At 54.5% G+C, this 22,854-nt stretch overlaps 1 protein-coding gene across 1 annotated transcript; it reads left to right on the forward strand.

Annotated features, from left to right (window-relative positions):
• The first annotated feature begins 1,875 nt into the window (after nucleotides 1-1,875).
• IPO13 (importin 13) lies at nucleotides 1,876-21,741 on the forward strand. Its single transcript, XM_059920886.1, has 20 exons — nucleotides 1,876-2,721; nucleotides 4,499-5,235; nucleotides 10,425-10,565; nucleotides 10,656-10,797; nucleotides 10,890-11,056; nucleotides 11,259-11,379; nucleotides 11,466-11,613; nucleotides 12,054-12,235; nucleotides 12,321-12,347; nucleotides 12,520-12,654; nucleotides 12,810-12,953; nucleotides 14,256-14,336; nucleotides 14,877-15,014; nucleotides 15,206-15,302; nucleotides 18,246-18,298; nucleotides 20,550-20,616; nucleotides 20,705-20,763; nucleotides 20,916-21,005; nucleotides 21,297-21,478; nucleotides 21,569-21,741. The coding sequence occupies exons 1-20, from the start codon at nucleotides 2,638-2,640 to the stop codon at nucleotides 21,663-21,665; spliced, it is 2,892 nt and encodes a 963-aa protein (XP_059776869.1). The 5' UTR covers nucleotides 1,876-2,637; the 3' UTR covers nucleotides 21,666-21,741.
• The last annotated feature ends 1,113 nt before the right edge of the window (nucleotides 21,742-22,854 follow it).

Here is a 22,854-nt window from a genome sequence, read left to right on the forward strand (position 1 = left end):
TATTTAAATTTATTTATTTATTTATTTATTTATTTTTGGCTGCATTGGGTCTTCGTTACTAAGCATGAGCTTTCTCTAGTTGCGGCGAACAGGGCTACTCTTTGTTGCGGTGAGTGGGCTTCTCACTGCGGTGGCTTCTCTTGCTGTGGAGCATGGGCTCTAGGTGTGCGGGCTCAGTAGTTGTGTGCGGGCTCAGTAGTTGTGGCTCGTGGGCTCTAGAGCGCAGGCTCGGTAGTTGTGGTGCACGGGCTTAGTTGCTCCGCGGCATGTGGGATCTTCCCGGACCAGGGCTCGAACCCGTGTCCCCTGCACTGACAGGTGGATTCTTAACCACTGCGCCACCAGGGAAGCCCTCAAACATTTTCTTTATAAAGATTTGTTGAATGACTAGATTCCCACTGGGCTCTGCTTACCAGATAATCAAGCTCCCTCCTCCCCAGTCTCTCGCTGTTCTTCAAGCTCAGATCAAGTTTCTCCTCCTCAGGGAAGCCTTCATCCACCTTCTCAGGCCTCAGCGGCTATAGCCAATGCCAGCTTCCTCCACTGAACACAGAGTACAGAGATCTTTTCCCTTTTGATTTTTTTTTTCCCTGCTGGGATAGCTGGCAAGTGTTAATAAAAGGTGAGGTGGAGGGGTAAGGGGTAGAGACTACTGGGGTCTGCGGCCAACCAGATCTGTGGCTGATCTCTGCTACCCTGGCTGTGTGCTCAGGGACAAGATAAGCTCAACTTTCCCCAACTTCAGCTTCCTCATCTGAAAATGGTGAATGAAAATACCCACCACAGAGTTGTTGACAGAATTGGACCTAAGGGGCACTTCCTTGATGGCGCAGTGGTTAAGAATCTGCCTGCCAATGCAGGGGGACACGGGTTCGATCCCTGGTCTGGGAAGAGCCCACATGCCATGGAGCAACTAAGCCGGTGCGCCACAACTACTGAGCCTGCGCTCTAGAGCCTGCGAGCCACTACTGAGGCCGCGTGCCACAACTACTGAAGCCCGCGCACCTAGAGCAAGTGCTCCTCAACAAGAGAAACCGCTGCAATGAGAAGCTCGCGCACCGCAATGAAGAGGGGCCCCCGCTCGCTGCAACTAGAGAAAACCCACGCACAGCAACGAAGACCCAACGCAGCCAAAAAATACATATAAATAAATAAATTTAAAAAAGAAGAATTGGACCTAAGGTATGTAAAGTACTGTTCCTAGCACTTAAATGTGAGCTATTCTTATTTTAATTACTCATAAAGGGACGTTGCTCTCAAGAACCCGATGAAATTCTCCAAGCACTGTCCATGGTATGTGGTTTCCCAGTTGCTCACTGGGTGGCCCCGAGAGCCATCCTTTTTTATTCCTGAGGCGCGCCAAGCCCCCTTTCTTCTCAGGGTAGTGCGGACGCCTTCCCAGACGGCCCCTTTCCTGGGCCCCAGGTCGGGCCGCCAGCGAAGCACCGGAGTGACCTCTGCCCCCCCGCCCCCACCAACATGTACCTTATCCTCCAGCCTGGGTTCCCAGCTCCACCCACCGGCCCCTTGAGTCACGTCCTCCTATGAAGCTGTCCCGCAGCGCCTCCCGCCGGTCGGACCTGGAGTGCCTGTTGGCCGCGGCAGGCCTGGGGCTGGCGGGGCTCAGCGGGTCCCGGGCCCACGTGCTCCCCGCCTCCGCCGCAAGGCGCCGCCCTCCTGCTGGGCACAATCCGGACTACATTTCCCAGGGTGCACAGCGGCGGGGGCCTTGGCTCGGCGGGGGCCTCGAGCGGCGCGCCGCTCCGCCGCCTGCTCGGGAGCACGCGGGCTGGAGCGAGGACAGGAACGAGGACCCGGAAAGAGTTTCCGCGCTTTTCCGCTGGGTCGTGCTCGGCTGTGCCGTGCCGGGTCGTGCCAGGGCAGGCGCGGGATGGGGGGGAACGGCCTCTGAGTCGGCGGTGCCGGGGACAGGCGCTCGGGGCAGCCCGCGCCTCTCTGAGGTCCCCGCCCCGTCCCGGCCGGGCCAGCTCGCTTGTCAGTCAGTGGGGCGGAGGCAGCGGCGGTAGAGGGGCCGGAGCCGGGCGGTGAGAAGAGCGCGGGCCAGGCCGAGCGGTGGGGACCTGCCACAGCCCCTTAACTCCACGGACTCTTCGCCCCCGACTTGCGAAGCTGTACCCCCTGCGCTTCGTTGGACGCCTCCGTAACCCGCGAAGGGCTCTCTTCCCCCGTAGCCTCCCACACCCGTGACCTCTTCCTAGGACCCGAGAGCTCACTCATAAGAAGGTGTTGTGGGTACAGGCCATCGACCCTGTGACCCCTCACGGGCCAGGACCTTGGTTTCCCTCAGGCCTCCCTCCCCTATGACTCCGTCCTCATAGCTTCTGGGGACAGAGCCCTGACCTACCACCAGGACCCCTGCCTGCGAACTCCTCACTGACGGCTTCCTCCTAGGAGTCCCCCTCAGTGGGTCTCCTCCTAAGAGCATCCCTTTTGGCCTTTGGCAAGCCCCCCCGCCAACCGAGGTGGGGAGGCCTCGGCAGCCATGCTCGCCCTGGGCCCCCTGTCACCCCACCACTCCCTGGGCACCGAAGCCGGAGTCTAGCAGGGGGCCAGCAGCCAAGAGGCTGGGGCAGGAGACAGGTCACGGTCCACCTCCCTGCTGGGGAGGGAGCAAAGATGGAGCGGCGGGAGGAGCAGCCCGGGGCTGCAGGGGCTGGAGCAGCACCAGCCTTGGACTTCACTGTGGAGAACGTGGAGAAGGTATGAGGGCCCTGGGGTGGGCACTCCAGTGACAGAGCAGAAGTTCTGGGGACTGACACTAATGCCAGAGCCCAGGCTTGGGCTGGGTGCCCGTTGGGATGGTGCCTCCAGAGCACCTGGCATTTGCTGTCTCTCTGGGCAGGCAGGACAGCAATGTAATGGTGTCTTAATAGGCTATTTTTGGCTTTCCTTAGACATGGGTCCTCTGTGGATATTCTAGGGTCTTGAGGTGGTCCTTCCAGGGTGCTGACGGTTTAGACCTCCAGCCAGACTGGCTATTCTCCAGCTCCATGGGAACTGCATGAGCAGTGCAGTAAGAAACCGAGGACCCGGGAGACCTGCAGCTCTGTCTCCAGAAACCATAGTGATATTGAGCCGTACTGGACCTGTTTTGTTGAGCCAAGGGCTCAGAAAATAATCTGGAACTAAAACAATCTGGGTTATGTTTTCACTCTTCCTTGGAGATGGGTCCTTCCTTTATTGGATCGAGGCCAGACCACTCCTGGCCAGGCAGGAGTAGGGTTGGCCCCCTTTGTTTTGTGCTGGGTCCAAGGAACCTGGTCCTGCTGGCAGCTTCAGAGTTCCTCCCTACTCACCTGCCCACATGGCTTCCTGCCATGGCACTCCCAGGTTCCCCCACTGCCCAGTCTGTCTTTTCTGAACTGCTTCTCTGTTTCTTTTCTGGGTTCTGCCCCCAGAGGCCTGGAATGCAGAAATGCATTTTCCCTATGATGAATGGGGAGATGGGGCTACCTTGCTGGAAAGCAGAGAATGGTTGCAGATGTTCGTTTGTTATTCTTGAGCCCCGTTTACCATACTCAATAGTGAGGATGTGTCTCTCTGCTTCTGTTCTCTGCCTGCCGCAGCATCCCTGAGGGTCCAAACAAGGGACAGTGGCCATAACTGGCTGTCAGGGATACAGACAGGGCTAAGTCTACTTGGATGGAGCCTGCTTAGGGGGTGAGAGTCCTAGCCTCACTCTTCCACCCCCTGGGGCCGGGCAGCGTTGGCATGGTGGCGTACTGTTCCATGTGCTACCAGGGAGATAAACCACTGTTTTCTTACTGCGTGAAGTCCTAATGGAATTGGGACCCTGGGGACTTGGCTAGTTGAAAGCTCCAGGCTAGGCGTTTGCCAGGGCTGCAGGCCAAGACTTCTCTGGACCAGCTTTTTGGACCCTCTCATGTGCTCTCTGAGGAGTGTTCTCACCCTCCTCTCCAGTTTGTCTCTGCCCTAGGGCTGCCTGGCAAAGTCTTAGTCCTGCTCAGATTTCACAATGGCTTTGGTGCCAGCATCTGGAGTGACCTAGGGATGATCCTGGGGGAGCTAAATGGAGCTGTTGGAGTAGATGAGAGCAGCTGTGCCTGGGAGGGTTGGGGGGGGCCCCTCAGGCTGTTTCATACTCTTCTCAGGTTTAGCTTCTTCCCTATGGAGCCATTCCTTCCACCTGGGCCTTGCCCTTTACTTCAGGTGCTTCCCTTTGGGGAACTCGGCCTCCTCTTTTGCTGCTTTCCTATGGAAGTTCATTTTCTGAACCCATAATGTTTTGCTATAAGGAGAAGAGATTATGGTAGAGCATGGGCAAAGTTCAGGCACTCAAGTTACCGGCAGGACTCCAGGCCCAGGAAACACTGCAGAGCCCTGAGCTCTCCCTTCCCGCTCAGCCCCCCAGTCAGAAAGAGAGAGCAGTCTTGCAGGACCAAGTCCTGCCCTCTGTTCTGGGCTCTGGCAGGATCCAGAGTAGCCAGCACCTGCTCAGTCCTGTGCTGTCCTGCAGGCGCTGCACCAGCTCTACTACGACCCCAACATTGAGAACAAGAACCTGGCTCAGAAGTGGCTGATGCAGGCCCAGGTCTCCCCACAGGCCTGGCACTTCAGCTGGCAGCTCCTGCAGCCCAACAAGGTGCCTGAGATCCAGTACTTTGGGGCCAGTGCCCTGCACATCAAGATCTCTCGCTACTGGAGTGACATCCCCACTGACCAGTATGAGAGTCTAAAGGCACAGCTCTTCACCCAGATCACCCGCTTTGCCAGTGGCTCCAAGATTGTGCTGACTCGGCTGTGCGTGGCACTGGCCTCGCTGGCTCTCAGCATGATGCCTGACGCTTGGCCGTGTGCTGTGGCAGATATGGTGCGGCTCTTCCAGGCTGAGGACTCACCGGTGGATGGCCAGGGCCGCTGCCTGGCCCTGCTAGAGCTGCTGACAGTGCTGCCCGAGGAGTTCCAGACCAGCCGCCTGCCCCAGTATCGCAAAAGCCTGGTGCGGGCCAGCCTGGCAGTGGAGTGCGGGGCTGTCTTCCCGCTGCTGGAGCAGCTGCTGCAGCAGCCCAGCTCACCCAGCTGTGTGCGTCAGAAGGTGCTCAAGTGCTTTTCCAGCTGGGTGCAGCTGGAGGTGCCCCTGCAGGACTGTGAGGCACTCATTCAGGCTGCCTTCGCTGCTCTGCAGGACTCGGAGCTCTTCGACAGCAGCGTGGAGGCCATCGTCAATGCCATCTCGCAGCCTGATGCCCAGAGGTGAGCCAGTCCCCACCTTCTGGAGGTGGACAGCCTGCTTGGCCAGCCACGCATCCATCCATCCATTTGTTCAGTAAACACTAATTGAGTGCCTACTGCATGCCTGGTCCTATGCTAGAAATAGGTCCTATGCTGGAATCAAACAAGACATGGTTCCTGTCCTTATGGTTCAGAGAGGGAGACAGACATTAGACAACTAACCATGTAATGAATTATTCAATGAAAATGTTTGACTCTCTCTTCTCTTTCTCTCAATCATGCAGTCACAAAGTCCTGGTGTTCTGCTTCTGACTATATTGTGTATCTGTTTTTTCCATTTCCACTACCACCACCCTGGTGTAAGCTGTCCTCATCTCTCTCCCCAGAATACTGAGGGGCTTCCTCACCAGTCCCCTGGTTTTCACACTTATACCCTTCATTGCCCACCCAGTACCCAGAGCAATCCTTTAAAAATGAGGATCTAATCTTTCCTTTCTGCTCAGAAATCTCCAGTAGGTCCTCACTGCTCTTAGGATAAAGTTCAGAATCCTCAATGTGATTCACAGGGGCACTGCACAACATGGCGTCCCCAGCCTTGTCTCGTGCCGTGCTCCCTGCTTTCTTCACTCTCACACAATCTCTTCAGTTCTGTGAGTGTCCCAGGCTCCCCCTAGCCTCTGAACCATCACATGTACTTGTCACATCACTGCTGCTTCAGCTGGAACTTCACTTCCTTAAGGAAGTCCTCATGATTTTTAAGACTCAGTTTGGTCTCTATTATTTTATCTTAGAGCTCCCAGTGTGTTTCCTTCTTAGCCCGTAACACAGTTTCATTATAAATTAATGTATGTCTCCCCATTAGTCTCTCAGCATTGTGAGGACAGTTACTCTGTCATTTTATTTTGTCACACTGTACCTGGCAGCACTTGGTAGCATTCATTATTTTTTGAACGGTTGAAAAGTAAGTGTTGCCTGAGTGGTGAGGGACGGGGGTGGGGGAGGGGGAGGTTGGAAGTGGAGGGAGTGTTTCAGGCTTCGGGAGCTACAGCAGGTGCAAAGGCCTGTGGTGGGCAGCACCGCTGTACATTCAAGGACCCGAAACAAGGTGAGTGTAATGAGATGCTTCTTCAGCAAGTGTTGCTTGAGCGTCTGTTTACGTGTGGGGCCCTGGGCTGAGCACAGGGAGCCTAAAGATGGGTTGATTTCTGCAGGATAGGGGCTCACAATCTAGTAGACACTTGGGTGGGCAAGTAGAGCCTATGTGATGAGCGCTCTAATGGAGGGAGCTGGTGGCTGTCAGAACCCAGAGGAGGCATTTAACCCAGTCTGAGGGTTATTAAGGGCTTCCCAAAGAAAGTGACAATAGAGCTGTGCTTTGAAGGCTGTGTAAGAGTTAGCCAGATGGAGGTGATGGATATGGGGAGGACCTTCCAGACAGATAGAAGAGCCCAAGCAAGGGAAGGGTGTGAGAGAGCCTGGTGAGTGGGTGTGATTAGACAGCAGAGTATAAGGGCCAGTGGTAGGAGATCCAGGCCCAGATCATGCAAGACCTTGTTGGCCAGGCTTAAGATTTTGGTCTTCATCCTGAGGATGATGTAAAGCTATTAAAGGATTGTAAGCAGAGAAAATGGCATGATGGGATTTTTGGTATAAGTTGGATTGGCCAGGGCAAGACTGGAGGCCTGACACTTGACACACATTTCAGAGAAAAGGCTTTGGGAATGCTTGGTAGAACCAGAGGGGATGATACCACTGAAAGAGATGGCCTGGGGAAGTGGTTGATAGCTCTAGCCTTGTCATCAGTCTGAGTTTGAATCCCAGAGGGTTTGCTTCCTAGATCTGAGACCTTGGGCAAACCACTTTTAAGCCTCAATTTCTAGCATCAGTAAAATGGGTGTGATCATATTACAGAGTTTAAGTAGGATAATGTGCCCAGGGCCTGCCCCTGGTATTCTGTGGAGAATATTTTGGTATGAGGATTAAATAAGAGAATGTCTGTGAAAGGTTTAGCATGGTTCCTGGATACTCCATAAACGGCAGTCACTAGTATTTGGTATCATTACTGCATTGGCAGTTAGTACGAGCCCTTTCCCATGGCTTCTCAGGTTTTCCAACTTCAGGTGGGTACCAAGTCCCAGGTCAAGGCCTTTCTTGGCTGGCTGGACTGAGACAGTTGGTGGCTGAGGGGAATTGGCAGGGCCAGTGCGTGGGTGATGTGGGGTGTCCTTGGATACACCCAGGTTTACCCGGCTAGCCAGTCTGCCAGTCCCGAGGGCTTTGGCAGGTAATTGATGCCTCTTCTCCTCTGAACGAATGAGCGAGCAAGGAGCCAGTGAGGGAACCTATAGCCTCCTGAGCGCCCATTGGCTGCAGCCCCCTTGGTTGCTTAGCAACTCTCCCCATTTTCTCAACTCTGCTCCCAGAGCTCTAATTGCAGGTCTGGGCTGAGCTCAGTGTGAGTGGCAGTCAAGGAGTCCCAGCAGCCCTGCCCCGGCAGCTCGAGCTGACCAACAGGAGCCAGGCCTTTTGAACCCAGGCTCAGCCATGGTGCTTAAAGACATCCTCTCTATCTCCCTCCCCCAAACCTAGAAGCCTCAAGGCCTCAGGCCCGTGTCTGCTCACAGGTCTCAGGCACAGGTGCCCAGGTGGTAGGAAATCTATGCAAGAGTTTCACCCCATGGGTGGGCCGCATCCAGCCTGGAGTCAGTGTCGGGCCTTGCTCTGTCTAGTCTGTTTCCTAGCTTTGGCTTGAGAAAGTCACCTTTAGTGGCTTTGACTTCTGGGTCATCCAGCCACTACCTCCCCAGGTGTCCTGACGTCAGCTCTCTCCTTGGCTGAGTTTGCACTCAAGTCACCATTTTCCCACCCCTCCACAGCTGCTGCTGCTTGCCTGGCGCTCTCTCCTTTGAAAAAAAATTTTTTTTTCCAGAGATTTGTTGTTAATCCTGGAAAAGCTTTTCACTGGGGGCTGGGGAAGGGAAAGAAGGTGAATTAGACAGGCTCTTGGGAGCTCCCATCAGTTAGAACTTGAGATATGGGCTGAGATCTGCATAGATCCTTTGGGGAAATTCAGGTTGGGCCTTGAAACAGAAGCAGATCTATAGCTGTGTAAGGAGCTGTCTTAGCCTGGAATCTGTCTCTAATTTGTTCTGTGACCTTGAGTAATATTCTGAGCTCTACTGGGCTATACTCTTTGATTTACCCTATTATGAGGTATAGATGAGACAAATTAAGAACTTTCGTTGAGTGCCTGCCGTGCACATGAATTTTGAAGGTGTGAGAGAACCTTGGAATACAGTGGGGATGCTGTGAGGGTAGGGCACTACCTCCTGCCCCTGTCTCAGCTACTGGGGAGTTTGCGGGCCATGGCCTTGGCCCTGCCCCTACTCATTGTGCCAGAGTCTGGTCTGAAGGTGCCCATTGTCTTGTGGTGCAGCCCGTGTCAGGGCCATGAGACCGAAGCTATCCCCACTGTCTCCAGGCAGCACCCTCTGGAGCTGTCTCTGGGCTGCGGGTATCCTGGTATGGACGTCTTGTCCCACCAGAACCAGGATGTGGAGAAGGCCAACATCCTGGACTGGTTGCCTCTTGTCCTTCTCATCCTCCACCTAAGGTTATGGGGCTACCTCCTAGCACCCTGCTTGGGGCAAGTCCAGAGAGAACTCCTTCTGGACCCTCAGTAACCGCTGCCCTCCATAGATTGCTATGGTGACTCTATGATTGACAGCAGAGGGATCCCCCCCCTGAGAGTATCACTTCTCTGCTTAGTCTCATCTCCACAAAGCAGGTTTCTGGGAATGGAGCTAGCCTTCTCTCAGCCTCCTTTGTATACTCTGCTTCCTCTGCTCCTTCTTTAGGCATCGTTGTGCTCTTTTCTCTCATTCAACACTTTCTTCTTGGGCAATTCTCATCTACTCCCATTGCCGTTTGCTGATGTTTCCAAAATCTATGTCTCTTTCTCTGACCTCTCCATCGGGCTTCAGGTTTTTATCTCCAACTCTCTGGACACTTCTACCTGCCTATCTCACCAGGTACCTCTGATTCAACATGCCTAACATTGAACTTACCACCTTCTGGCCTCCCATTAAATTTATTACTGTCCCCCTCTACCCGTTCCTCCAGGTCTCAGTAAATACCTCCACCAAGGAGAGTTGTTCTTGACTCTTCCCCATCCTCATATCCCTATTTTGCCTCTAAGCTCCCTCTGAGTTCATCATCTGCTTCTCTCCCTTCCTTACTGCCACCAGAGTCCTTAGGAGTTAGGATTTGGTGGTAGGGGGTGGAGTGGAAGGTGGAGGTTGATGCTCTCAGGAGCCGTTGCTGCCCTCTAAAGTCTTTAACAGGACTCCTCAGCCTGTGTTACCTCTTCTGTCTGCCATCCTTGTTCAGTCTCCCCTGACACTGACTGTATTAGTTTCCTAGAGCTGCCATAATAAAGTGCCACACACTGGCACACACAACAGAAATTTATTGTCTCACAGTTGTGGAGGCTAGAGGTCTGAAATCAAGGTGTCAGCTCCGTCTGAAACCTGTGGGAGAATCCTTCCTTGCCACCTCCTAGCTTCTGGTGCTTTGCTGGCAATCTTTGGTGTTTCGCTCGGCTTACAGCTGCATAATTCCAGCCTCTGCCTTTATCATCACATGTCATTCTCCCTGTAGGTCTCTGTCTTCACATGAATGTCTTCTTTTAAGAACACCAGTCATATTGTATTAGGGCCACCCCCTACTCTGTGTTCTAATCTACAATGACCCTATTTCCAAATCAGGTCACATTCTGAGGTACTGGAGGTTAGGGCTTTAACACATCTTTTCTGGGGGGACACAATTCAATCCATAACAGTCTGTTCTCTGGTCCCCCAAAATTTGTCCTTCCCACATGCAAAACGCATTCACCTCATTCCAACCTCCCCAAAAGTCTTAACCCATTTCAGCATCAACTCTGAGTCTAACTGGAGGACACAAGTCCACCCATAACACTTACCTTCTCGTACTTCCTTCCCAGAATTCTTCTGGAAGTCTCTGACCTAAGGTTCTTCTCAAATTGGGCAGCATCAAACCTGCCGTGTAGGCCCTGACCTCTTTTTCGCTTTGGGTTTGATGTGGGAAGGAAGGGGGGCTTTGATGGACGACAGGGAAATTGTGCCTTTCTCTCAAAGCTGGTGGGGGATGGGCAGACAGCTATGATGGGTCTCCTCACCTCATGCCTCCAGGTATGTGAACACACTCCTGAAACTCATCCCGCTGGTACTGGGACTGCAGGATCAACTGCGACAGGCAGTGCAGAATGGGGACATGGAGACCTCCCATGGCATCTGTCGCATTGCTGTGGCCCTGGGCGAGAACCACTCCCGGTGAGGAGAGGAGCAGCTGGGGGTGGGATAGTAGGGCCCTCTAAGAAGTGGGGGAGGTGGAATGACCTCCCCATGTCTCCTCCCTGCCAGGGCCTTGCTGGACCAAGTGGAGCACTGGCAGAGCTTTCTGGCCCTTGTCAACATGATCATGTTCTGCACGGGCATCCCTGGCCACTTCCCTGTCAATGAGACCACCAGCTCCCTGACCCTCACCTTCTGGTACACGCTGCAGGTGTGTCATGTGACCTTCAGTAGGACTGGGCCATGATGAAAGAAGGTGGATCAGGGGCTTCTGTGGCTAACTCTCCTCCCTGGCTCTCTCAGGATGACATTCTGTCCTTCGAGGCAGAGAAGCAGGCTGTGTACCAGCAGGTATACCGGCCAGTCTACTTCCAGCTGGTAGATGTGCTTCTGCACAAGGCCCAGTTCCCTTCTGATGAAGAATATGGATTCTGGTCCTCAGATGAGAAGGAGCAGTTCCGAATTTACAGGTGATGGTAGTAGGCCAATCCTAGCTCTAAAGGGAGTCCTGAAATAATGAAGGCAACGAAGGGAGGGGCCCAAGGCCAGGCCCTGAATCCTGGGCCTCCTTTCTCTATAGGCACTTTGGCAGGGCTCTGAGGGAACTGGGGTGGGCTCCTGGGCTTGGGGGAAGCATCCAGGCGGTGCATAAGACCTTTATCTGCTTCTCAGGGTGGACATCTCAGACACGCTCATGTATGTCTATGAGATGCTGGGGGCCGAGCTGCTCAGCAACCTCTATGACAAGCTGGGCCGTTTGCTTACCAGCTCAGAGGAGCCCTACTCCTGGCAGGTACCTCCCCAGCCTGATTCCCTCAGCCCTCCCAGACCTGTCGCACCCTCCTCCTCAGCCAAGCCAGTGGCATCCTCTTTTCCCAGCACACAGAGGCCCTGCTCTATGGCTTCCAATCCATCGCGGAGACCATCGATGTCAACTATTCTGATGTGGTGCCCGGGCTCATTGGCCTCATCCCACGGATCAGCATCAGCAACGTGCAGCTGGCGGACACTGTCATGTTCACCATCGGTGAGACCTGGCACACACCCATGAGCACATTCCCAGAGCCAAGGCACACATCCCCAGCCACAGCCAGCCTGCTGGGCCCTATCCAAAGTGGGAGACATACATGCCCACACACACAATCAGAACTGCAGCCAACTGACTGTCCTGGCAGGTCTAGGGGTCCTTGCTGCGGTGCACTGAGCTGCAATTCAGTGAGGCTAGTTCACTGTCACTGAAATAGCAGCGCTGGGCCTCTACTGCATAACTCCTTCCTGCTTCTCAGGTGTAAGGCTCATGTTTAATCATGTGCGTGCATGTTTGCCCATTCAGTCCTCTGAATGAGCAGCGCTCCGTACAGGGGCTGCAACTCCACACTGCCAGGAGCTCTGCCTGCCTCACAGGGACATGGTACACAGCCAGCCTGGCCTGCCTCAGATGTCTTGCCTTCTCCCTTCTTCCCCCAGGAGCTCTGTCTGAATGGCTGGCTGACCACCCCGTCATGATCAACAGCGTTCTACCCCTAGTACTGCATGCCCTAGGCAATCCCGAGCTCTCTATCTCTTCTGTGTCCACCCTCAAGAAGATCTGCCGAGAATGCAAGTATGACCTGCCGCCCTATGCTGCCAACATCGTGGCTGTCTCCCAGGTACGCGGGGGCCCTGGGTGTGTAGCTGGGCCTCAGGGCACACTCTGCTCTGTGCTGACACCGTATTCCTTCTTTTCTTCCCCAGGATGTGCTGATGAAACAGATCCATAAGGTGAGTTCAAAAGTTTCTAAGGGGCTCCTTGGGGTATTGTGGGGAGCTGTAGAAATCCCATCTTCTGCCTTTGCGCCTTATTCTCTGTTCTCGGAACCTTCCCCAAGAGGTTCATTCTTCCCACCCACAACCAGGTGTGTCTGGGACTGACCCTCGATGTTCTGCCCCACAGACGAGCCAGTGCATGTGGCTGATGCAGGCACTGGGCTTCCTGCTGTCAGCCCTACAAGTGGAGGAGATCCTTAAAAACCTGCACTCGCTCATCTCGCCGTATATCCAGCAGCTGGAGAAGCTGGCAGAGGAGATAGTGAGTGAGCTGGTGTGCGCGTGCGTGTGTGCGGCTGGGGAGCAGCAGTGGGACTATGGGGCTTCCCTTCGTGTTGGCTGTGACTGCTGAGGGGTGGGGCTTGAGCTGGCAGTCAGGGCTGGGAGACCCAGAGCTTGGTTCTCTTCTCCCTGTAGCCTAATCCCTCCAACAAGCTGGCCATAGTCCACATCTTGGGGCTTCTCTCCAACCTCTTCACCACGCTGGACATCAGTCATCATGAAGATGATCATGAAGGCTCTGAGCTCCGGAAGCTGCCAGTGCCGCAGGGACCCAACCCTGTGGGTGATGTTGTCATTGCTATTGCCTGCCCCCCACCCCTGTGGGAATGTCATAGTCACCCCTGAAGTCTACGGGTAATATTGTCATTGTGTCCCTGGCCTCATGGGGCTTGATGCATTTGGTCCTCTGACCCTGTGAATGACCCTACCATTGCCCCTTGCTCTGTAGGAAGTGATGTCATTGTCTCAGTCCTGTGGGTGATGTTGTCTTTGTCCCCCCCCCCCAACTGGGGTGGTGTTATAGTGTTTCCTTCTCCCCATGGGGGACACCGACATTATGCTACAATCCCAAAGTGATGTAATTATGGACCCCTGTTTAATCCCCAACTCTGTGAGGCCTTCTACTTCAGCATTCGCTGTCCCCTACAGGCACTCCACATGTAATGGTTCTTGCCTTTGAGTTGCTCCTAGTCTAGAAGAAATACATGTAAACAGATTGTCACAGAGCAGTGTGATAAGTACTGTGGTAAGCTCGGGCACAAAAGGGATTGGGATGCCCACTTACAGGCTGTTTGGTCTGGGACAAGCCTCAGCTTCCCATTCAGAACTATGAACATCAGGATATCTGGTGCTCATCTCTTAGAACTGTGCTGGACAGCAGGGGTGGTCTTGATTGAAAGTACTCTGCATACCGTAAAGCTCTGTACAGATGTGAGGGACTGCTTTGGTCATTGTTCCAAGTATCCACTCCACGGTTTCTCCTGGAGAAAAGGAAACCACAGTATCCTGGTCCCTATACTCAACTCCCCACCCCAGTTTCAGTTACCCTTTTGGCTCCAGACCAAACCGAGGCCACTGCCCTCCCACAGAGCCCCTTCTCCTATGGTAGTCATCATCCTGCCTTCCCTCACCTCTCAGGACCTCAGGCTGCTCTCTGCTCCACCATAAGCTGCCCGTATCTACGCATCCCCTGGGGCTCTCTACCCTAAGCCTATCTGGGTGAGACAGCATCTCTGCTTCTTCAGGGGCTAGCCCATAGGCCTTTGGCACTAAAATACTTTTACTGAGCAGAAGTAGATAGGGAGTGACTTTTTAAAAAGGTTATCTTCTGAAGCACTCGTAATATGCCTGCTTTGCAGTTTGAGGCTTCCTCTAAGGTGATCCCCAGAATTCAGGGTATCCTCTTTCATTCATGGGAATTCAGCAAAGCACTCCTGCCCCCAGGGTCCCGTGCACTGAGTCCTTAATGTGCAGTCTGGGGTAATAGGTTCAAACTTCTGGCCTACTTCCAGCTACTGAGTAGTCCTTCTTGGGTGGGTGAGAGTGGTGGTGGGGGCACCTCATTTCTTCCTTTGTCTTCAGGTGGTGGTGGTACTGCAGCAGGTCTTCCAGCTTATCCAGAAGGTGCTGAGCAAATGGCTGAATGATGCCCAGGTGGTGGAGGTGAGTCCTGACCCTTGCCATCAGCCCCTGTGGTGACTTTGCTCAGAGGTGGAGCAGGAAGAAGGTGTTGCCGCCCCACCTCGGCTTGAGATGACCTGGAGGAAGTAAAGGAGATGAATCCTGCCCCATAGACACAGGGAATCTCTGGGGAAGACATTCAGAGCTCCCCAGCGTCACAAGAAGTGCTCGACCCAAGGACTGATGCTGGGGCTGAGTGACAGGGATCCATTTCAGCATCAGACACCTGCCTTGGTTCTGTTCAGTTCAGAAGTTTCTCACTACTGTTGCTCCCTGAGAGGCAATGGTGAGGATGTAAGTAGCAAGAGTTGTTACAAATTTCCATCCTCAGCCCCTCTGAGAAGGGCCTTTTAGCCTCCTGCCTTCCAGGGTGAGGGTCAGACTTGCCTACCTTCCTTGGTTCGCAGAGCCAGGCAGGGCTTGTAGGTAAGGGCCCATTTTTAGGCCTCCTCTGTGAAGGGCCTCAGTTCTGCTCCAGCCAATGGTGACTTGCTGACCAGGGCCCCTTTGCTTTCTTCCCAGGCGGTGTGCGCTATCTTCGAGAAGTCAGTTAAGACGCTGCTGGATGACTTTGCCCCCATGGTGCCACAGCTGTGTGAGATGCTGGGTCGGATGTACAGCACCATCCCTCAGGCCTCCGCTCTTGACCTCACTCGACAGGTGGGCCTTCTGGGGGATGCAGCGGTGTTTGAGATGTCATCCCAGGCAGAGATCTGACACAGGGATTGGGCGGGTGGGTGGAGTGGGGTGGATGGCTTCTCTGGCAGGGGTTCTCACCTGCATCCCAGGAATGTTGGCCTGTCCTGGTGGGCCAGGGCCTCAGCTGACCAGCATTCCCTGCTTTGTTGTAGCTGGTCCACATCTTTGCTCATGAGCCTGCCCACTTTCCCCCAATTGAGGCCCTCTTCCTGCTCGTCACCTCCATCACACTCACCCTCTTCCAGCAAGGTAGGTCCTGACCAGGGTCTCTGCTGCTGCCGCCACTGCCACTGCCTCTGCTTCCCCAACTGGGGAGCCAAAGCTGCCCACTCTGTTCCCTTCTCTCCCCTGAGTTGCACCTGGGACTTGATGGGAAACTAACGGGATCAAGCACAGCACAGTTGTCACCTTACAGATAGTTGACACCTTAGGTTGAAGTGGACAAGAGAGTGAATGATGTCTTCTACTGGCCTGCTGGACTCAGGGCCAGTCTGGATGTGGGGGAAGATGGGGCTGGAAGCTCTGAGGGACTTGGGGCACCAGGCTGACTCCATTTCCTTTGGGATAGAATGAAAAGTGGAGAGAGCGTGGCTTCGAAGTCAGATAGACTTAGATTCTAAGCTCATCACCACCAACTAGTTGTGTGACCTTGGGCAAGTCACTTACCTTTTCAGAGCCTTCATTCCCATATCTGTGAAATGGAGATTTTCAGATACTCGATAGGATTGTTACAGGTATTAAAGTAGCATCTTCTGGGCCCCTGGCTTGGGGTTTTTGCACACGATGTACTCAGTGATTGCTGGTCCTTTCCCTACATTGAGACTTATTCCTTTCTAGGCCAAAATCCTTTGGCTGTGGTCCCAGCGCCCCATTCATTCACTGCGACCCTCTGCCTGAGAGAAGTTGGGAGCAGGGGTCTCCAGGCTTCCCCTGCTGCCTAACCCAGGCTTCTCACTCGGAAAGGAAACAGTGTTGTTCTTCCAGCCTCCTGAGTTTTGCCTAGATTTGTGGTCACAGGTTTGAGGCTCACCAGGAGTCTCAGCTGGAGCTAGAGTGCTCTCTGCTTCTGTCCTTGGTGTCTGGTCCCATGATGCTGGCCTCTGCTCTGGTGGGCCATGGGTAGTTTCCAAAGTGGGGAGAAACCTGAGCCAGAAACCCGGATGTGGTCATCCTCAGCGCCACCTCTCCCCTTCCTCGTATCCAGCTGGGGACAAGTCGTGGTGGACCTTCAGCCTGCCCACTTCTCCCCACCCTCCACGGCCACTGCTTCAGTGTAGGTTGCCATCTGGATCAGCTCAGCAATCTTCTAACTGGTTTCCTTGACATCTGCCCTTCTCCAATTCATTCTGCACCATGCAGCTGTAATATTTTTTATAAGACACAAATCTGAGCATTTTCGCTCCCTGGCTTAAAGCCCTTCTTTTGCTCCCCATCACTGTGGGGTTATCATCCCACTGCCCTCCACGTGACATAGCTCCTGCCTACTTCTCAACGTCCATTCCTGAATGGCTCCAGCAGTTCAGCCACCCTGATTTTTCCTCACCGTGTCCCGTTTAATCTCTATGCCTTGCTCCTCTGCCTGGATTGCCCTGTGCCCTTTACTGGGTGAGCTCTCGCTCCTCCACGCCTTACCCATGCATCAGTCCTCAGAAGCTCCTCTGAGGCAGAGCTGGGTGCTTCTGACCTTGTGCCAAAACTGCATTGGGCATGCACTGCTGATACAGCACTGATCACACTCAGTAAGCAGCTCCCATGTCTGTCTCTCTCCCTGGACTAAGCCCCTCAAGGGCAGGCTTGGCTCTCTTCCCTCTGCGTCCGTCAGATCAAGGCTAGCATAGAGTAGGCACCAGACGCTGTTGAAGAAAGGAGGACGAGGGCTCCTTGCCCTTGGAGCCTTTCTTCCTCACTGTCCGGCCCACCTCTAGCAGGGTGGCTGCTGAACGCCAGACCTGCCGTCTGCAGGGCAACCCAGGCATGGGGCACACTGGGCTTCATTTTCCAAGACTTGAGTAACTTGGGGCACAGATGTGGAAGGGATGGGCTTTATCAGTGGCTCCTCACAGCCCGAAGGAAGCCAGGGAGAGATTATTATCAACTTGACAGTCGGGGAAACCGAGCGTCTGTGGCTTGCGCAAGATCACACAGCTGCTTAGTGGTGTCTCAGGCAGGGGTTCCTGCAGCACCTCCTCCTGAGAGTGGAGCGGCGGGCAGGACCTCCAGGCGCACGCCTCGTCCTTGCCACAGGTGTCCTCAGAACTGGAAGCAGAGTAGTGTCCAACATCCTATCTGTTGGGCTTGTTGGTTGTCTTACAGGACAGGATGGTCCCCTCACCTGCTATGCTGTCCCAGCCTTGCCGTACTTTCCTCGGGCTCTGCCCTCCCACCAGACCGTGGGGTGACTGGTTTCCCTCTTTCCTTGTGCGTCCAGATGGTGGGAGCTGGTAGTCAGCCCTGAGCCTGGCTCTCTGCTGGGTCTGTGTCCATGTGGAGGGGCTTTGTGGGTGGGGCTCTCATTTTCGGCCTCATGATGCAGTTCCCTCCCCTAGGCCTTGCCAGTGGCTTGCCCGGCCATCCCCACAGCATATGGGGCACTGCAGTACCCAAGAAGGAGTCTTTTGGTTTAAGAGAACCCAACAGATTCCTTTCTTTGGCTAAACCAAGAGCCCTAAGGCCGTGGAAGGGAGGGGGCGCCTGCTCAGACCATGATACAAGGGCCTTTCCAGGGCCTTCAGCCAGGCCTCCAAAGGCAGTACCAAGGACCGACCTCCCACCAGCCCTGCCCTCCTCTTTGAGGGCTAGTGATGGGGAGGTATGTGCTAGGAAGCAGTGTAGGGCCACTGCAGCGTGCCAGAGGCCACAGCAAGAGCCTGGGGGCTGTTTGTCCAGCTACGTGGTGGCCAGCGTTGCTCGAGCATCGCAGGGTCACTTGGGGACTGACCTGAGGAGGAGCGGGGAGTAGGTGGAAGGCCCCTCGGGAGGGAGCTGGGGCAGACCGTCCTTCACTTTGCCGTCTCTTTCTGTTGGGCTTCTCCCAGTTCATGGTTTTTGTATGTTTTGTTTCTTTATCTTGCTTCCTGCTGCTCATGTGCCCCCACGCTGTCTCCCTGCAGGCTCTCAGTCCCACATAACTATATGAGGTTGAGTTGCTGTTTGTATAATTTTTTCTTAAGTTCCATCTTTATTATATTTTAGGGCCCAGGGATCATCCTGATATTGTTGATTCATTTATGCAACTCCTGGCACAGGTGTGTTTTAGTTTTATTCATTCACGTTCTGTTCTCTCTCTTTCTCTTTCTCTTATGTTGAAATTCAATTTAAGCCTATTTTTAGCTTTCTGTTGACAAATTTTTTTTTTCTGTTCAGTTGAATAGAGTTTCTTCATCTGTTTCCGTGGAAGTTGACAACCCAACATCCTCCTTTAGTGCCCCTTTGCCTCAACTAGCTCAGTCCTCCACAGAGACCAGGGAGAGGCTGATCCCGAAGGGAGGGAGCTGGGCTGGCCTGGGGGGTGGGGAAGGGAGGGGGTGGTAACTGTGCCCAGCAGCTCCTGTGGGGCTGGGGTGGTCGAGGAGTTCAGGGGCAGGACCGGAGTTGAAGGGCCTGGGGTTCACTGTCCCCGTGCTCCTGCCGGGAACTGCCTGCCTCAGTGCCCCCAGCCTGCTCTCGAGAGGTAGGCTGGGAGGAGCTCCGAGGGAGGGGCCGAGCTGAATGTGCTGCGGTGGAGCCCAGAGCTTGGCTGTCGCTGGGCTGGCAGACAGATCCTGCTGCTGCTGGGAGGTGGGGTGCTGGCTTCATTGTGAGATGCGTCTGGTGTGTAAGTGTGTCGGACCTTACTTGTATGTTTTGAGTTTGGTTTGGGAAGGGAGCAGAAATCACGTGGCTGCTGTAAGTAGTATGTGTATTGTGTTGAGTGTCGGGATAAACATGTAGTTGAAGTGTGGGCCTGTGCATTGTTGCGTGTTGTGTGTTATGCGTTAGGCATTGATGGAGTTTGAATATTGATGCGTGTTGGAGGCGTGTGTGTTGGGCTGTGGGAGTGTGTGTTATGGAGGGTAGGCGTATGTACGGCAGTGGTGTGTCTGTATTAGGGGTTGTATGTTTGAGAAGATATATGTGTCGGGCTGTGGGAATGTGGGGTTAGTATGATGGGGGGTTCTATGTGTCAGGAAGTTCCTGTGAGTTGGGGGTTCCCATGGGTGGGGTAAATGGTGTGTTTCTTTGCTTAATCACTGCACAAATATTTTTTGAGTGTTTAATACGTGCTTGGTAGTCTGCTAGGTGCTGAGAATATAATCGTGAGCAAAAGCAGGCACTGTTCTTACTGTCTTAGAACTTAACAGTCTAGTGGAGGGGGCGCAGGAGGAGTGGGAACGGGCGGTGTGTCCTGGGCCTGGGTGGACATGTGTGGAGGTATCCATGAGGGTGCATCTTTGGGGTGAGGGCGTTTGATTATGTATTTGTGCCTGTGCGTGGGGAGAGTGCACGTGCTGGGAAACCAGGTGGGACGAGGGTGTGGGCGTGTGGACATGGTTTGGGGACGTGGTGGGGTGGGATGTGAATATGTAGTGAGGGTGTGTAGCAAATGTGGTAGAGTGGTGTGTACAAGGGACGTGATAGAGGTGTGTGATAGAGGGTAAGTAGGGCGTTTCAAGTGAGGGTGCATGTGGGGCTGTGTGCACAAGAGTAAACATGGGGGAGTGGAAGGTATGTGAGGACTGGAGGGTTAGGGGTCGATGTGGCACGCATTGGGGGGCTGCTGGGGAACAGCAGTGCTTGATGACTGGGGGAGCTGTGCAGAGCATCTCCTGTGACCTCAGGATGTGCCAGTCATGCCCTGGTACCACTTGGGGTGGGCTCTCTGCCCCTATACTCCATCCACTCCCCCTGACATGGCAGCCCTGGCTCCTGGGCTGGGTATAGAGGAGAAGGGCCTGGACACAGGGTATCCTGGGTGAAAGGTGGGGCCGTGGCTCCCAGGCTTCTGCCCTGCTTTTCCTCTTCCTAAGCTGGAGAGTGTCTAGGAATGCAGGCGGGACGTAGGAGGGGGGCTATTAGACTGGGCTCCATGTCCAGCTGCCATCTCTTCTTCCTGCTGCCCTGTTAACAAATCCAGGGGGCCTCAACTGCCTCTGTGAATCAGAGTGAAGTCACTGCTGGCAACCTGGAGCCTGCAGGAGGTCTGGCCCTGATGGTGGGAGGTGGGGAGTGAGGTGTTTGATCAGGGGTGACTTGGGACCCAAACTTTTGCATTATGACTCCCAACCTGTCTCATATACCTGTGCGTTCATGTACACATACATGTACGTAGCATCCCTTGGCTGCTCCCCTCCTGACCTACTGAGCTCTGGAGGGGTCTGGGTCCCCCAGAGACGGCTGGGTGGCTGGTGTTGACAGCCTCTACTTGCGGTGTGTGAACTTGGGGTCTGGGTGGCAGGTGAGTGGGGGGATGGTTCTTGGAGTTGGCTGGGCTGGGCTTACCAGCTCCACCTCCTGCAGGCTCTGAAGCGGAAGCCAGATTTGTTCCTGTGTGAACGATTGGACGTCAAAGCTGTGTTCCAGTGTGGTAAGTGGGGCCAGGTGCACAGGTGGGCCTGGGGCCCCTTCGGGAGGATCCTTGAGACCCATCTAATCTGCCTCTGCCTCTCCCACAGCTGTGCTGGCCCTCAAGTTCCCCGAAGCACCTACTGTCAAGGCCTCCTGTGGCTTCTTTGTGAGTCCCATGCTGACCCCTAACCCGCCACCACCCCTATACCTAGCGCACCCTGCCCAGGACTCTAGAGGGTAGAGGTGTGGTATGCAGGTCTTGTCTCCAGGGGGACGGGGGAAAGAGCTGGGGCTGATGGGCCTCTCCATCCTCTGTAGACAGAGCTGCTGCCTCGGTGTGGGGAAGTAGAACCTGTGGGAAAGGTGGTACAGGAGGATGGCCGTATGCTGCTCATAGCAGTGCTGGAGGTGAGATGGAGCAGGTGTGGGGGGTTTGATGGGGGTTGGGTGGCCCTCACTGTTGGGGCAGCTGCCTTCCTGGGGAGCTTGAGCCTTGGTTCCCTAAGCTCTTGTTTCTCCGTCAAGTAAATGGCTGGAAGTTGTTGGGTTTCTGTGAGGATCAGCTGGCTCTTGAAAAGCAGCGCTCACCTGTCATATGCACTTTGGCTGAGGAACTGTCTGGGAGTGGGTGGGTGTGGCTAGGCACCCTTGCTGCAGAAGGGGCAAGGCCCTGGTGTGCTGAGAACCTGTCTCCCTCAGGCCATTGGGGGCCAGGCCTCCCGCAGCCTCATGGACTGCTTTGCCGACATCCTATTTGCTCTGAACAAACACTGCTTCAGCCTCCTGAGTGTGTGGATCAAGGAGGCACTTCAGTCACCTGGTTTTCCCTCTGCCCGCCTCAGCCCTGAACAGAAGGACACCTTCAGCCAACAGATCCTTCGGTGAGCAGAGCTGGCAGGGCCTGGGCTTGGGTCAGGGGGAAGAGGAGGCATGGTGGATGGTGCTAACTTGCTCTCCCTTCTCTCCTTCAGTGAGCGAGTAAACAAGAGGCGGGTGAAGGAGATGGTGAAAGAGTTCACACTGCTGTGCCGGGGGCTACATGGCACAGATTACACAGCTGACTACTGAGGGGCGCCCCCGTCCCACCCACACCTCTTCCTCACCCCTTCCTATCCCCAAAGAGTAAACTTGAACCTTCACTGCACTGCTGTCTCTGCTTCCTTTCCACTGCCACCATCACCTAACTGGGCGACCTCAGAAGACCTGGGGGAAGGATGGGAGGATGCTTGGACCCAGGCCTTGGTAGGGTGTGGTGGGGCCAACCTCTCGCTCCTGGGGTGGAAGGGGCACTGCTATAGCCAAGTTGCCTAGGCTGGAGCCATTCCAGATACTGCAGATGCCCTTGGGGTAAGTGGGGACTGCAGTAGTGTCAGCAACCCCCCCCCCATTAAATTAGTCCCAGCGTTTATGCATGCATACGTTTACTTAATCAACAATGCTGAGTACTAGGCCCCTAATTCTGCCATGCCTTGTTCTGTCTGAACAAAAGCTGATCTAGTCCATAGCTACCATGCTAACTAAGCTGCGAGAATGGGACCAGTGAGGAAGGCTGCATGAAGGAAGTTTCATTTCTGAAGGGAATGGGAGGTTTCCGAGGTAGAGGACTTGGGGACTTGAGCTGGCAGTGAGGTGAGGCTGGGCTCAGTTGGGAGGGAAGAAATGGAGAATGGCTTTGAATTCCAGGGTGTATTTCTTGTGTGGGGTTATTGAGGCACCCGGACTTGCACTTGGTTGAGGAGAGGTATAGAAAGCGGGGCTGAGCATGTGGGGGAGGAGATACAGTGGACCCCAGAGGAAGAGGAAGGCAGGCCCTAGTGTTGTCTGTAAACCCATAGCTCCCCAACTCTATGGTACCTGACCAGCACGTGATGGTCAGGGTTTGGTCAGGACCAAGGACAGCTCCCGGCCTGCTGTTGCTCTTCTCCCTTAGCAGGGTTCCCTCCCTTTCTGTCTCAGCCATAGTTCCACCCTGGCTGCCTCTCAGGCACCCCAGCCATCTCTTCAGTAAGATCGCAAGAGCAGGACTGGGTTCTCCTGACTCCCAGCCCTGAGCCATGAGTCTCCTTGGAAGTGTTAGGAGAAATGGTTACTCCCACGATCGTCTCACTCTTTCTCCTGTTCTTTTCCCAACCTCTGCGCAAATTCTGTGTCCTCCATTCTTCATCCTCATTCAATCTCTTCCCACACCAGCCAGCATCAGTCCCCCTTTCATGTCATCCCCTGAGGTCACTCTGTCCCCTTTCCCTTACCCCTCCTC

Source organism: Balaenoptera ricei, chromosome 1, assembly GCF_028023285.1.
Source record: "Balaenoptera ricei isolate mBalRic1 chromosome 1, mBalRic1.hap2, whole genome shotgun sequence".
Lineage (NCBI taxonomy): Eukaryota > Metazoa > Chordata > Mammalia > Artiodactyla > Balaenopteridae > Balaenoptera > Balaenoptera ricei.